Source organism: Miscanthus floridulus, chromosome 8 (assembly GCF_019320115.1).
Source record: "Miscanthus floridulus cultivar M001 chromosome 8, ASM1932011v1, whole genome shotgun sequence".
NCBI lineage: Eukaryota > Viridiplantae > Streptophyta > Magnoliopsida > Poales > Poaceae > Miscanthus > Miscanthus floridulus.
Window position 1 is genome coordinate 209,375,812 of NC_089587.1, and position 14,800 is coordinate 209,390,611.

Below are 14,800 nucleotides of genomic sequence, written 5' to 3' on the forward strand. Positions count from 1 at the left end.
AGAGAAGGAGGAATCCCAAGGAAGGCTTCACAAAGATGGACAAAAACAGAAAGATGGAGAACGGCATTAGGGGTTAGATGGTTCAAACTAACCCCGAAATACCCAAGAAACTAATGAAGGAAGACAGAAGCAGGGAGACAGAGACCAGCGCGGACAAAAGAGACAAAAAGGACAATCTCACCAGGACCCAGGGCCGGAACCCGATGCTCGCCCGGAACTCTCCATTCAGCGATGACTTTGTTCTGGATCAAGCCATCACTAACGAGCTCACGCAGCTGGTCTTCGCTGGTTGTTGGAGCCGGCCAAACCTTCTGAGCTGCCCTCATGGCCACGAACTCCTGGTTTTCGATCAAAGAAAGCGACGACTCCTCGTCCACAAAAGTCGCCTGAGATTTGCTTGCGGTCTTCTTCTTTCCCATGAATTGGCGGAAGCAACAAAGGCGCTAAGGAGGATTAAGCTAGAACGATGGAGCTCGGGCGATAACGACAATGACGGCGGCGGTTTTCTGAGAACTAGGGTTTAAAGGAAAGAGCTGGGTGACAAGGGAAAGAAGATAAAAGGTCTTTAAATAGATTTCTCAGTGATACAAACGGCCCATAAGGCCCGTTAAAGCACATCGTGGGAAAACAACGGTCCACTTACCGACGCAGCTAAAACGACGAAAGGCACGAATCCACACAACGGTACGAACCAACGGGCAGATTTCAGACTTATCCGCGCAGCAACACAGCAGGGTTATCAGATGACCACAGGAACAACTCGTTGAACCAAGAAGAAAGAAAGGGCTACCTCACGAGTAACAAAAGAACCCGGTTATGTAAGAAAGAACTCGGTAGTCCCATGAATGACAGGGATCACAACAGAAGAGCCAAAGACAACTCAGAAGACAAGATTCGTTACATTACAAGCAACTTCAAAAATAGAAGATTACAAACCCTACAAGACCCAACGAACTCGGCACCACGAAAAGCAAAGTAGCAAAGAGGAACACGGACACGACTAGGCTCTGGAACGACTACGTGTCCCAAATTGCTACTCGGAAGGACAGACCGCCATCAGCTACACTGTTTTCTTCAAAGGACGAACGCAGTGCATCCAAGGCGGAAATCGGCAGCACGGCAGGGTAACATGGAGCAGAGAAGGCCGGCGGGCATCTGTCTACCCAAGACCGATGTGATGCTGGATATGATGTTGATCTGCACCGGACGGTCTCAAGACAGGCGACGAGGATCAACCCGGAAATGCTGGATGAAGGAACGAAGCCCACATCACAAGACTTCCTCCAACTACCACCACGTACATCCTGGCACAATGCTGTCGCAGGATTAGCCTACCTCTAATCCCTATCACAAGACTTCCTCCAGCTACGACAAGACACACAGGAACTACAAAATACGCCCGGGGGCTGCTCTACTTCACAAACTACCATGTTCACAACCAAGAAGGTTTCAACAGAATGTCCAATGGATGAAAACAAGCACTCCGGGACGGTATTTATAGGCCAAAGGATCGGCGCACATGGACCAGGAGCACCAACGAAATAAGACCAACAAAGGACACAGTGAAAAGACAGGACTCAATAATGGATGACTCAGGCGAGAAGAAGCAGTACTCGAAGACGGGCATATTCGGAAGAATATACTAGCACAGTACAACCCGTGAACAAAAGGCATTTACGATCAACCACCACAATACAACTACATCTGGCAACAGCAGACTATCAAAGAATACGCCAAGACCTCGTATCCGAGTTCTTCCTAAAACAAAAAGAACCCGGACATAAGCTCGGAGGCTACATGCCGCGAAACTACTCGGATAACGAAATAATCCAAGTCTCGGGGACTACTTCAGAACACAAATTCTTCAAACAACATAAAAGATCAAGACCCTCCAACTTTTTGTTCCAAATAGCAAGAGGATCGGGGGCTACACTCAGTGAGTGCACTTTTTCCTTGAAAAAGCGCACGTCACCAAAAGATTTCCTCAACGCAGACCACTTCAAGACATTACGACAAAAAGAACCCAGAACGATCCATATTCGAGTTCTTTTTAAAACTTCAACGAACAATCAGAGCAACTTCAAGACAAGATCCTCTAGCTCCTTGTTCCAAATAGCAAGAGGCTCGGGGGCTACAACTAGATGGATGTATTTTTTCTTAAAAAAGCACTCGCGACTCAAAGATCCCAAGAAGCGCTACAAGGTTTCACTCCAGAAAGCACTCGGATGGCATTTTGTTCCTACTCAACAAGACTTGAAGGAGCAGAGCGAGACTTTCAGAGCTCAACCATGAAGTGCTCGGGGGCTTGTCGATGCGGGACCCATAGGATACCCCGCAAAGGACAGAGAAGATCTAGTCTAACTAGGATTCTTCCCCTGTAATCTTAGTAGTATAACTATTAAGCGATCCTACTAGGATATCTCATTATAAACCGACTAGGACTCTGGCCTCCTGACTATATAAAGGAGGGCAGGGCTCCTAAGACGGGGACAGTAATTGTATGACACAACCCTTGACAATCAATCCAACGCAAAGGCTAAGGCCGACTGGACGTAAGGTTATTACTCGATCTACGATCGAGGGCCTGAACCAGGATAAATCGACTGTGTCTTGCGTTAACCATCGAGTTCGGCATACGCCGAAGCCCGAACATACTGCCCCGGGTACCCCCGTGGCAGGCTATCGGTGGTAAAACATCGACAGCCATCTCGGCACCCCTCCGCCTCGGCCGCCACTTGAAAGGTCCTAATGGCTAGAGGGGGGTGAATAGCATATTAAAAATTTCTACAACAACACTTAGCAAACCGATTAGACAATTATGAGGCGAAGCAAGTGTTGCGCTAGCCTACTAAAAATACAAGCCACCTACCACAATTCTAATTTCTATAGATTTTAACCACACAATAACTATGGCACTACACTAAGTTAGTGTGCTCTCAAAGACTAACTAAAGAGCCACACTAACCAAACTAACAAGCTCTCACAACTAGCTACACTAAAGAGCTTGATAACTAGTTTGCGATAATGTAAAGAGAGAACAAGATAGTTATACCGTTGTATCGAGGATTGAACCAATCAATCACAAGAATGAAAACCAATGAAGACCAATCACCCCAAAATCAAATGATGACACAATAATTTTTTATCGAGGTTCACTTGCTCGCCGGTAAGCTAGTCCTCGTTGTGGTGATTCACTCACTTGGAGGTTTACGCGCTAATTGGCATCACACTCCAAACCCTTAATAGGGTGCCGCACAACCAACACAAGATGAGGATCACACAAGCCACGAGCAATTCATTAGAGTACCTTTTGGCTCTCCACCGGGGAAAGGTCAAGAACCCCTCACAATCACCCCGATCGAAGCCGGAGACAACCACCAACCTCCGCTCGACGATCCTCGCTGCTCTAAGCCATCTAGGTGGCGGCAACCATCAAGAGTAACAAACGAATCCCGCAGCGAAACACGAACACCAAGTGCCTCTAGATGCAAACACTCAAGCAATGCACTTGGATTCTCTCCCAATCTCACAAAGATGTTGAATCTATGATGAAGATGAGTGGGAGGGCTTTGGCTAAGCTCACAAGATTGCTATATCAATGCAAATGGCCAAGAGAGTGACTTGAGCCAGCCATGGGGCTTAAATAAAACCCCCAAGAAATAGAGCCGTTGTACTCCTTCACTGGGCACAACTCGGGGTGACCGAACGCTCTGGTCAGATCGACCGGACGCACCCTACCAGCGTCCGGTCAACGGATGGCTATCATGTCATCCCTTTCTTCAAATACTGAGCGCCCGATCCCAACAGTCAAGTGATGACCGGACGTAGCACAGTGCCACGACCGGACGTAGGACCCCAGTGTCCGGTCACTTCTAGTAAGGTTCTTGCTACGACCGAACGCGTCAGATTGATCATGACCGAATGCAGGACCCTAGCGTCCGGTCATTTCCAGTAAGCCTCCACTCGCGACCGGATGCGTCCGATCAAGCCTGACCAGACTCACCCAGCGTCCGGTCACTCACTGCCTCCTCTGTGTGCTTCCACATCAGTAGGACCGGACGCACCCCATCAACGTCTGATCACAAAGTGACCCATCGTTCGGTCGAAGACCGACGCCAGCGACTTCGCTGCTTTCACTGACCGGACGCACCGGTCTAGTTGAGGCTAGCGTTCGGTCCACTCTGTGAGACCCTGTCTTTTCTGTATAGGGCGTCGGTCCAAACTAGAGCTTTCACCACTGTAGCTCGAATTCCGGTGAGCTACTGGTGCTTATTGGCTAACCCCTTCCCTCCGATGGCTCCGTAGGTCATCGGGATGGACGCGCCGTTGTCACGATTAGCCGCTCACCACTACGGCTCTCGGTAGTGTACCATCGAGCCTCTAACCACCGCCTACCCCTGAGGGTTTAGCCATAGGTAGTGGTCGGATCACGGTTGCTGTCGCAGTAAGTCTAGCGTGATCGGTGCAGCCGCCGTTGCCGCTGGTGCGCTGTGCCACCGCGCGCGGGCATGCCTGGAACCGCCCCGTTGTGAAGGCAGCTTTTTTCGAGGTGTTTTGTGCAAAGACCTAGTCTAGAGAAATAGTACCTCACTGTGTCATTTGATTTTCAAAAAGCACATGCCCTCCTTTGCAAAAACAGTCGCGCGCGTGGGCTCCCCCGCCTTGGGTCGTTGTTGGGCCAGCTGTTGCGCGCGGCCATGCCTCGCGTTGGGCCATCGCGACGCGCGCGCAACCGCACCCGCGCTGGGTTGCTGGGACGAATGGTCACCACCGGTCCTTTTCCTTTTCTAAGTATTTTCTAATTTAGTTTCTAAGGTAAACTTATAAATTCAATATAAAATTGTATATTTAACCAAAAATTATGAAACTAATTTTGTTAGGTTTCTAAAATTATGCTCTATCTGCCAGTATATCTTGTTCACATAGTGTCATAGTATTTTTAGGAGTTATTTAATTAATTCGATATGCTTAATATGGTTAAGACGCAAACTTGTAGGAATTATTGTGATAAACTGGTGATAGTGTTGGCTCTGAAACTTTCACAGTAAATTTCTAACATTATTAGGTGCTCACTATAATTTTTGTACGTTCATAATAATTAGTTTGCTAAAGTAGCTAAATGAGCCCTAGTTCGAATATATATATTTAATCAATAAAATACCAAAGCACCTTAGGGTTGTAGAACTAAAATATTTTCCGAAATGAGGTCTTAATTGACGACATGGATACGTAGCCTAGTACGTAAGTCATTGGAGCTAGCCCGTTAGCTTGCGAGGCGTAGTCGTGTTTTTAGAATTACGGTTGCCGTTGGTTAATTATGTTTCTGCGTTGCATCTGCGAACATCATAATAGGAAACGTTGGATCGTGGAGTCAACCGAAGTAGCGGAAAAGATGGTGCCTGATGATTGTGTCGCCATGATGTAATGCTAACTTTTGGTTATATCTTACTCAGGCAAGCCCGGTGCATAACCCCTATTATTCTGCACTTTAATTTATGCTTGTGCATTAAGTTTTAAGGAGTTGAATGAAAACCACTTGCATATATATATCCTTATCATATGAGTCCTACTAGTATGTTAGAATCGTGTAGATGGCTATGCTATAGGATTTGGTAGAAGTCGAGTGATTACCTGTCACTCGCGAGAGATAGGAAATATATTATTATGTTATTATATTACTGTCACATGGAATATATATGGATGATAATTAGAGACCGGGCGGAAATGTACTTTGGATCTGGACTTGGTTAGGCATTCGAGCGAGTCTCGGATTATATTTGTTCCACCTGTGTCGATTGAGGACCCGTCCGTTGCTGTGGATGGTAGTCAGGTCGCAGACTTATTATTCTGAGCACATACTTGCTTATGGGAACGGGAAGACTCGTTACGCTCTTGTCGCGAGTTCCGGCTTTTTCCGGACCGACTGATTGGAGGCAGAAAAAGGTAAAGGTCTAAGCACCATATTGAGACTGGGTCTCAAGTGTAAGGGCTTAGAGTCCAAGTTTGGACGAGAAACTAGACCTCGTGACAGGAGTGGAATGGGTTGGTCTTGTTTGTGCCTGGGGTACAAACGGGACATGTGTTCGGGGTACCTAACTGGGATACATTGATTCGCGAATCGACGTTTCTGTGAGATGATACCGACTTGGCTATGGTCTACCACCATAGTAAGAACTGGAATATTAAAGATGGTAAAATGGTTCTGATTGCTCACCACCTGATTAAAAGTAGCATATGTGCTTACATAGAATGGATAGTTAATGGACTAATGATGACTGCTAATAAAATTTAATATAAGGATGCATGTTTAGTAATGCTTTCGCAGATGCAATAACCCACAAGCCAAATAAGCCTTGTATATCCTTAAAGTCTTTTATTTTTCTCCTGTCGGGTAAGTCTTGCTGAGTACAATCGAGTACTCTAGATTTTATTCCCCCCGTTGCAGGTGATCGTAAGATACATAGAGCTGACTCTTGTGTGTGGAAATCTTCTGGTAGGCTCAGAGAGGATTGTTTTCACGCTACGACCGTAGTGTTTATTTATAACCCCCACTAAAGTTTTTTATAAAAAAGATGTAAAATCTGATAGCATCTCTCGTATATAAATGTCCACTATGTTAATACTCCACCATATCATTAAATTAATATTTGTTTCCTCTATAACTCTGATAACATTGTTATATTCCGCTGTTATAATTAATTGAGGTAATATTCTGTTACTGTAATACAGTGATGTAAGAAATGGTTTAAGAATATTGTAAGCTTTATTCTCTTATTTATGATCCTAATAGAAAAATATAGATTTTCGAGTTCTATCTTGGGGTGTGCTCGATGGAATAGCACGATTTAGTGTACTCTTTTGGATACTTAGTGTCTAATGAAAGACAAGTACTCTTGAGAGGATATTAGATTAGACGATTCTACCACACATAGGTAGTGGTCCTCGCCATTATTTTTATCCTTATTACCATTGCTTTGTAGTCTAAAAAGACTTATCAAGGGTCGAGACATCACCTTGGCTTTAATCTTAAAGAAGGCCCCCACCAAACCCGGAAACAGGTAGGAACATCACACGTGCGCACACTTCTTTGGCCGCTGCGGAACCATCTAAGCTGTTTTAACCAAGGAGGTGGACACCCAACCATGCATCACTAGAGTGATCGAACCCTGGCGGAGAGCTTCGCACCTCGGGTGCCCGACCACCACGCCATCAATCTGTCTGCCCATTGCTTGTAGTCTTGCTTATTACTTATTGTAAACCAATATGAAAAATCTTATTTGGTTTGTGTGACAGATATACACTCATGCGCACGCTTTGATGCAAATAGTAAATAGGCACGTGCTTGGCCTGTTCAGCTAATTGTTTCTGCGGTTGATAAGTCGGCTGAAGCTGATTTATTATGAGAAAAAAATACTGTACCATGACTAATAAACTAGGCTGATAAGTTCAAGGACTCATGAAGAAAAAAGAAGAAGAAAGATAACAGAAACACGGCTCAATCATTTAAGAGGGGACGCAAGTAGAGTTTACCATCGTTTCGTGTTACTCATAATGTTGTCCCTAAGTACAGAACCATTAATCAGTCGCAAAAGAAAAGGTATAGAAGTTCTAAAATAGAACCAATAATCATTGCGCGAGGTGGAAAAGATATCGACAAAGGATCTAAAATACTACTCCTATGCCCATGTTCATATTATCATCCTTCCGTGCAAAAACCTCAAACCAAACACCAACCTTTGAGGTACAAAAGGAGCCAATGAAAAGCCACGCTAACGTCAAAGAGAAAGCGACCGAGCAAATATGATTTCACAAGCCGCCCGCTGAAACCAAAGCCTTTTGCCCTTTAACCCTCCTCTCCCGGAGAGCCTCTCGCCTTCAGCTACCCTCCCCTTCCCCGCCACACCAACCAGGGCGCCAAAAATAAACGCCGGTAGCTTGTCACATTGCTCGCCACCTCGTCTTCGGGGAGGCCTCGCCGCGACGACGATGGAGGTCGCCGAGGCGCCCGCGCCTGCGCCCGACCGCGGCGTGGCGCTGCACCTCCCGAGGCTGCTCGTCGGCGTCGTCTCCGGCGCCCTCACTGGCCTCTTCGCTCTCGGTACTTGCACTTGCACATGCTCCTCGCGCCTCGATCTTGCCCCTGTTAGCTGTCCTGAGAGCTCGACGTTGGCTTTGTGGTGCATGTGCCGCGTGTAAAGCTGGAGCTCTGACTGGGGCAGTCACCGGCGCGGTGGCGGGCAGAGCTTCCGACAGCGGCGGCGTTCTGCGGGGAGCTGGATTGGGAGCGGTCGCCGGCGCTGTCCTCTCCATTGAGGTTCTTGAGGCTTCTCGCGCTTATTGGTGCTCCGACCGGCTGGGCTCGCACGGCGCATCGTCCATGGTAGTAAGCTTCTTCCATGCCCTGTCTTTGCGTCTTCAGTTGTTTGCTTTCAGTTGCGTATTCTTGTAAATTGAGAACTCGATCGTGCTTAAGCCTCGTTCGCTCGGCTGAAAAATACTGTTCTAGCTGAATTGCTGCTGTTCCGGTGTGAACGTAAATATCCCATTTGATTCTCTGAAATCTCTTTGACGTTATCTTGTAGGAGTATGTCAGTATGTGTGAGATAGTGACTGTTAGTACTGTCTAGTACTTCATAAGGTTCCCTTTTGTTTCATAAAAAAGGCTTCTCTTTTATAACAGAGAAAACAACCTCATAAACCTAATTTGACTTGCACTATTGCAATCTAGAAAAATATTCCACTTGCACTATTACTTGGTCGTTTGAGGTCTATCATAAATACGAGTTTACCACGGTAATTGTTAGTAATTTTATAGTCTATAACAAACATTCATGGTTTGGTGTGCAGGCTGATTTCATTGAGCAGCTTCTTCGTGCCCGGTTTGTGCAAGAGCAATTTACGACTTCAGGATATGCATCATATCGCTGGCAGGTCAGTACACAGTAGCACCGGAGTATGATTTTTGACAGCACAAAGCTACAGAAAATATGACAATGGATTCTCATCATTGTGTTTACCACAAAATGGAGAGATCATAGTCTTTTTATTGTTATAAAGAAATTGAATGGTAATGCTGCAGAAAAAAGTCCACAGTTAATAGGTTGTTTGTGTGTTTCTACTTCTACTAAATTTTAGATACTTTTCATTGACAGGTCAGCATATCAGATTTTGGTCACGATGACCTATATGACATCTTTGGAGACATTTCACCTAAAGGGCTCTCACAAGAGTCACTGAAGAAACTACCACGTTATGTGGTCACTGACCAAATGCGGGACTCGTTCGGCGAAATCCTGTCTTGCCCTATCTGTCTACAGGTACAAATTATGGAAGCGCAATACTACTAACTGTTAAAGAAACCTTCTACCACAATATGCACTTTGATTTGGTTAAAAGTATAGCAGTAATAAGATAGAGAAAATACCTACAGCTTTTGCAATTTTCTTTCCCTTATAAGCACCCCACCTTTATAATTAAATATAAATATCCCACCTTAATTAATATAAACACCAGGCCCTGCCTGTTTACGTTCAAAAAAGAAAAAAAAATCACCTATGTTAAAAGTAAGCCCCTGTCACAGTGATCTTGCACCTTAACATAAATTTGAAATGTTTTTAAGAAAAACAAAGCCAACCATTGTGACCATTAATGTTTTGTTTTCTAACTTGATACTGGAGTACTGATTGTTAGGTGGTTGCTAAGCGCTCCCAGCCTATTATTAGTAGTACTTGATTTGTCTGTGTAGTGGTTGTTAAACTCGTTTGAAGCATTCTGTAAAGTTCTTTGTCCTGATGATTAAGGCAAAAAAAATCATTAAGTAATAGACTTGTCCGCAACCATTAAACACAAGTTAGCACAGGACTACCAATTCGTCCGGGATACAGACAATTGACAAGTAATCAGTGATTTTCCAAGCTATTTTCTTCGAAATGATTTCTGAGTGAGATACATGGTTGTTCAACCAGAAAAATGGGCTCATTCTGGGAGCGATAATGAGATCATGAATGCAAGTTGAGGCACAATGGTTGGACAATGACACAATGAATGCATGGTAGGAGTGACACACTGATATGAAGTTTAGTGGGATGCAACAACCTCAATGGGGCAACTGCAATTAGCGATTTCATACCAAAATTTGTTTGCTACTAAATGCAATGTGTGGCTGGCACCTGCTTTGTGCATTTTTTTTCTTTTCACCAACACCAACCTAATAGCGTCCTTCATCTTGCAGGACATTGTAGCCGGCGAGACAGCGAGGAGGTTGCCCAATTGCTCTCACACTTTCCACCAGCCTTGCGTGGACAAATGGCTTGTCGATCATGGCTCATGCCCCGTTTGCAGGCAAGATGTGTAAGATAGGTAACCTGCGTAGATGAAGAAATAGTTGGGTGAAGTGAAGTGAAATGTTTGCTCCTACACTTCATATAGTAGAGGTACATACCGCGGTGTAAATTAGCAGAATCTGCCTGTTTTACTACCTGCGGAAACGGCCGTGCACATCTGACAATCTGACTTTGTCTCTTACACTCGGTTCCAACGTGTAATGAAATAAGATTGCTGTCGAAGCAGTTCCTGTTTCTGTAGAATTTATTTGTCTGCTTGGCACTCTGCGGAACAACCGCATAATTTCTAAACAGATTCCATGCGTAGTTCCAGCCGTGTCTGCAATATTCTTGCTGTCCTCGTTCTTGCAGATGCAGACCCTGTGTTAGGCACTTTGGCATCAAGTGTTGATGACCATGTTTCAGTCCTCATGGCCGTGTATTCCAGTGCCCATCTGCTTGGAAGGTCTGAAACTGATGGCGGTAGCGCCCAATCCAGATAGAGCACTGTTGATAGGACAACAGAAATTCAGCATCTGTTCATCTTTGATGCAGTAGAGTGCAGTGGCCCTGAACCTGTGCTGAATCAATTGTTGCTTGAAATCTTGCAGTCTACAGAGTCAGGGTCGATGGATCCCCATACCAAAGCATAGTAATGCGTGCGACCTGCCGTCCGGCGGCAGCCCTGAACTCTGTCAGGATCACGCCACCTTCGACCAAGAAGGCAAGAACAGAGCTGAAACTCCCTGGCTCCCACCTCGAATCGACCTGCCGCTACGACATCCTCTACATTGTCAGAGTCTGTGATCGCAGCTTTCCACAATAGATTGTATAGCTTCGTGTTTATCATAAAATTTGCAGGCTATTGAGCATTTGGAGATAGAACAACAAATCTTTCCTGGTCCTGAACATGTAGCACTGAAAAATTACATTACAAGTGAACGTAAAAGTTATGGACGAAGCCAAGCACATTATGAACACCAGATTTTCTATTGGCAGAATAGAATCCAGGAACAAGTGTTCTTTTAGAGAAGTGTAACGGTCTAATAGAGTCGCCACTCTGCAAGAGGCGCTACATAATATGCCCAACAATCACAGAATGCCACCTCGTCATTTCAACCCCTGCTTCTACTGAATACTGGAACAAAATACATTGAGAAAAAGATTTCAGAGCCTCGCTTTTCAAGCCAGTCACTTAATGACTACCAGAATATAAGCTCCTGAGTTACAGCGTAGTGTATGGTAGCCGAAAGAATATCTTTAGTGTATGTGTCTCTGTACTTTCAAGAAAGAAGAAAGAGTATGCCGACTTCTTCTATTCAGTATTTGAAATTGTCTATCTGTGCAAAATGACGATGTGAAACTTCTTGGATCCAAGATCCTCAAACTTCCTCCATGAGGAACCCGTCTGCAGGTTCAAAAAACGAACAGTGAAATCAGACATTCATATATCAAGCTATACAAACTAACAAAGCCCCCAAATATAACCCTTGGGTTTTAAAACAGTTGCACTTTTCAGTTGCTGGGAATCACCTGGGAAACTTCTAGAGAGGGTCCTGCATTTGGATTTCATCTTGTTGGGAGACCCATATTCCTCCGATGATGCTCAAACTGAAATGCAAAGACAAAGTTCACTAGATCACCGATGAAGTTTTCATGTAGGGGGGAAAATCCAATGCATTAGGCATTCCACTGACTTACCTTTGACTTCTGAAGAGCCTGTCTTGTCTCAGGATCAATATCCAAGTCACATAATCTGCTGGGCATTATCTTCACCTTCTTGATATCCAGCTCAGGGCCACCTCTGATCACAGATGCCCACCATTCCTTCTTGTTTTGCTTTGACAGTAGTATAGACAGTGATTTCCCGTCCTCTGAAGGAGTTATTACAAAATAGTGAATGACAAACAGGTAACACAGACTTCATGAAGGAACAGATATTAGTGTTGCAACAGGAATACCAATTGTCCAGAAGCAGTCGCAAACGTTGACCGGTTGGTAAAGCACCCCCTTGAATGAAAAACAATCTAACATAATATTAGAAGATGTATTCCCTATGAGGAAGATTCTTGTCATGTAAATACTGAGCATGTCACTTCATCAACATATAGACGAGGCTACGCCATTTCAATATTGCCACTTACGTCAATTATTGGAGTCTGGCCCTTTAGTGCAACCTTTAGGTGGTTCTTCTCAATCTCACAGACAACAAACATTGACTTTGTTCCTTGGGGGACTGGAACAGTTATATTAACCTCTGACAACTCTTGAGTCCAGGAATATTTCTCCAAGTCCAGACCATTTTCAGCATTTGGTTCTAAACCACAATTGAAAAGGAAAACACCTTAGTTCTTTAATGTAAAGGATGTGAGCACAATAACAGAAATGGAAGTGCAGATTACAATTAAGTTCATCTGATGTCCAGATCAGCATGAGAGTACAAACAATTTATTTCAGAAGAAGGGTATGCACAGCCCAGGTTGTTAGTAATTGATATCCCAGAATTTGAGATCAGAATGAGGCACAGTAAGTAACATGTGGAAATCACAGTTGCCACGAGAAATGGGTCTCAAATAACAAGGAAGGAACTTATCAACTATTCATTACAGTAGAAATCTTACTTAATTAGCGCAATAATGATAATTTAAAGACAAAACTTATAGGTTCAACGCAGCATAATTCTACTGACAGTCTGACAGAACATATCAGCAGAAGAATCAGTAAACATGATATTGCATCGTTAACTGATTGCTGCTTGACATACATGCTGTTAAACGTACAGATCTCAAAGCAAATATTGATAAGTGCAACCGAGTACAGAACACTAAACAACTTGAAATTCCTTTAATCTTTTGTGACAGACAAAGATAAGCATCAGTTCAGAACTCAAATACTCAATCCCAGTAAAAAAAACTCAGAGTTGAATCACTGCTTTGAAAGTCAATCTCTGACACTCATGAATTAGCATAAAACTGTAAAGGCAGCCAAGCGAGAATCTGAAATTCCATGATATTTTCCTGTTTGTTATCATGTAAATCTCAACACTAACACTTCACACAGGAAGCAACTAAGGTATATGGCATACTTTGAAATTCCATGATGTATTTGCCTGAATGTTGTCAGTATGTCAATCTGAACACCTATGCATCATAACTTTAGAGCAGAATCTCAAACCCATGTGTCAATCTGAACTCTGAAGCTAACTAGTTGCCGAGCCTAGAATTGCAATGCGACTTTACTCTGCTTGCACAAAGACATAGGAGTAGAAAGGAACAGAGTGCCTTCTATTTGATGAGTAAATGCAGCATCAGAAATCACCAAGGCACAAAGCAAATCCCGCATTCGAACCATGACCATCACAAACAGACCAAAAAAGGTGGCGGAACGAGATGAATCACCTCTTGCCCGCCTCCCGTCCTTCGCCGTGTTCTCTGCGCCCCCCTCCATCTTCCTCTCCGCATCCGCCGCCCTCCTCGACTCCTCGTTCCTCCGTCTCTCCGTCAACTTACTTGTCTCCTCCGCTGCCACCGCCTGGGCCCTGGCCGCCTTCGCCATCGCTGCCACCTTGCTCGCCGCGGTGGGGTCGCGGAACAGGCCGGAGCGCTCCCGCGCGATGTCGATCGCCGCCTGGAGGAATGGGAGTGGGCCGCCCGTGCGCTCGAGCACCGCCGCGAAGACGTCCTCGTCGCTCCTGCTGATGGCCTTCGCCGCAGACGGCGCAGCCACCTCACCGTCGCCCACCTCTTGGGAATTGGTGATGATCGCCATTGGCCGCTACTGCTTATAGGGTTTCGGCCTTTCTGGCAGTTGCTGCTCGTGCGAGGTTTCCGAGTGGGTTTCGCGACGAAGCTTGGAGAGCTGGAGGAATGAGACGACGCGGGGTTTTAAAGGGAATTTAGAACAGTGATGACAAGTTTTTGTCGGTTGCGGCCAATGCGCCTAGTACGAGTGGGGCCGGGTGACGGTGGGCCATGTTACCTCTCGTGTGAAGAAAGATTTGTGAACCTACTGCCATTACAAGCGAGTTTACAACAATAATGATACAATTAAGCCGGACGGACGGCCGCAAGCGTCGCTCGCTACCAAAAAAAAAAATCTTATTCCTCGCATTCTCCTCCCATCTTTATCCATTCCACGCTCGCGCCCTACCTTACTCCGACGTACGGCCATGGCTGCCTCCCTGGCCGATGGCGGAGCCCCTCCCCCTACCCGGCGTCCTTACCCACCGGTAGCGTCCAACGCCGTGGATCCGGTGGCCCTCTCTCTCACCCCGGCGAGATCCATGGAGGTGGCGCACCGATGTTGCAGGAGAGTCGGTGGATCTCCCCCACCCCGGTGCGGTGCCCTCTCTCACCCCGGTGATCGAACTCCCCCACCCCGGCGGCCATGGCACTCCCCGCCCCTCGCCCCCCACCGTCACCGCCGAGCCAAGCCCGGTGCCGTTAGCGCTGGTGGTGGTGGTGCTCGCACGCGCCGTT

General features: G+C 45.6%; 2 protein-coding genes across 3 annotated transcripts; one reads left to right on the plus strand and one right to left on the minus strand.

The window, feature by feature from the left end:
* Window positions 1-7,816: 7,816 nt before the first annotated feature.
* Window positions 7,817-10,568, plus strand: LOC136474777 (NEP1-interacting protein-like 2). Of its 2 annotated transcripts, none has more exons than XM_066472334.1 (5): window positions 7,817-8,098; window positions 8,199-8,383; window positions 8,848-8,931; window positions 9,153-9,317; window positions 10,232-10,568. In XM_066472334.1, exons 1-5 carry the CDS (start codon window positions 7,987-7,989, stop codon window positions 10,352-10,354), a joined length of 669 nt encoding a protein of 222 aa, XP_066328431.1. In that variant the 5' UTR covers window positions 7,817-7,986; the 3' UTR covers window positions 10,355-10,568. The 2 variants fall into 2 exon arrangements, with proteins under 2 accessions (XP_066328431.1, XP_066328432.1); XM_066472335.1 differs by having other exon boundaries at window positions 7,823-8,098; window positions 8,199-8,380.
* Window positions 10,569-11,595: 1,027 nt separating this feature from the next.
* LOC136470569 (protein BOBBER 1-like) lies at window positions 11,596-14,090 on the minus strand. Its single transcript, XM_066468371.1, has 6 exons — window positions 13,721-14,090; window positions 12,467-12,639; window positions 12,284-12,332; window positions 12,024-12,196; window positions 11,856-11,933; window positions 11,596-11,730 (listed from the first exon to the last, which is right to left on the minus strand). The coding sequence occupies exons 1-5, from the start codon at window positions 14,088-14,090 to the stop codon at window positions 11,892-11,894; spliced, it is 807 nt and encodes a 268-aa protein (XP_066324468.1). The 3' UTR covers window positions 11,596-11,730; window positions 11,856-11,891.
* Between the last annotated feature and the right edge of the window lie 710 nt (window positions 14,091-14,800).

Bases quoted from the DNA above. Each gene is read 5' to 3' on its own strand.
- LOC136474777 (XM_066472334.1), top strand. From the start codon at position 7,987: ATGGAGGTCGCCGAGGCGCCCGCGCCTGCGCCCGACCGCGGCGTGGCG. The intron at 8,099-8,198 runs GTACTTGCACTT...CCGCGTGTAAAG, and splicing joins CACTGGCCTCTTCGCTCTCG to CTGGAGCTCTGACTGGGGCA. The intron at 8,384-8,847 runs GTAAGCTTCTTC...TTTGGTGTGCAG, and splicing joins ACGGCGCATCGTCCATGGTA to GCTGATTTCATTGAGCAGCT.
- LOC136470569 (XM_066468371.1), bottom strand. From the start codon at position 14,090: ATGGCGATCATCACCAATTCCCAAGAGGTGGGCGACGGTGAGGTGGCT. The intron at 12,333-12,466 runs GTAAGTGGCAAT...TTTTCATTCAAG, and splicing joins GCCAGACTCCAATAATTGAC to GGGGTGCTTTACCAACCGGT. The intron at 11,934-12,023 runs GTAAGTCAGTGG...TTTGCATTTCAG, and splicing joins AGGCTCTTCAGAAGTCAAAG to TTTGAGCATCATCGGAGGAA.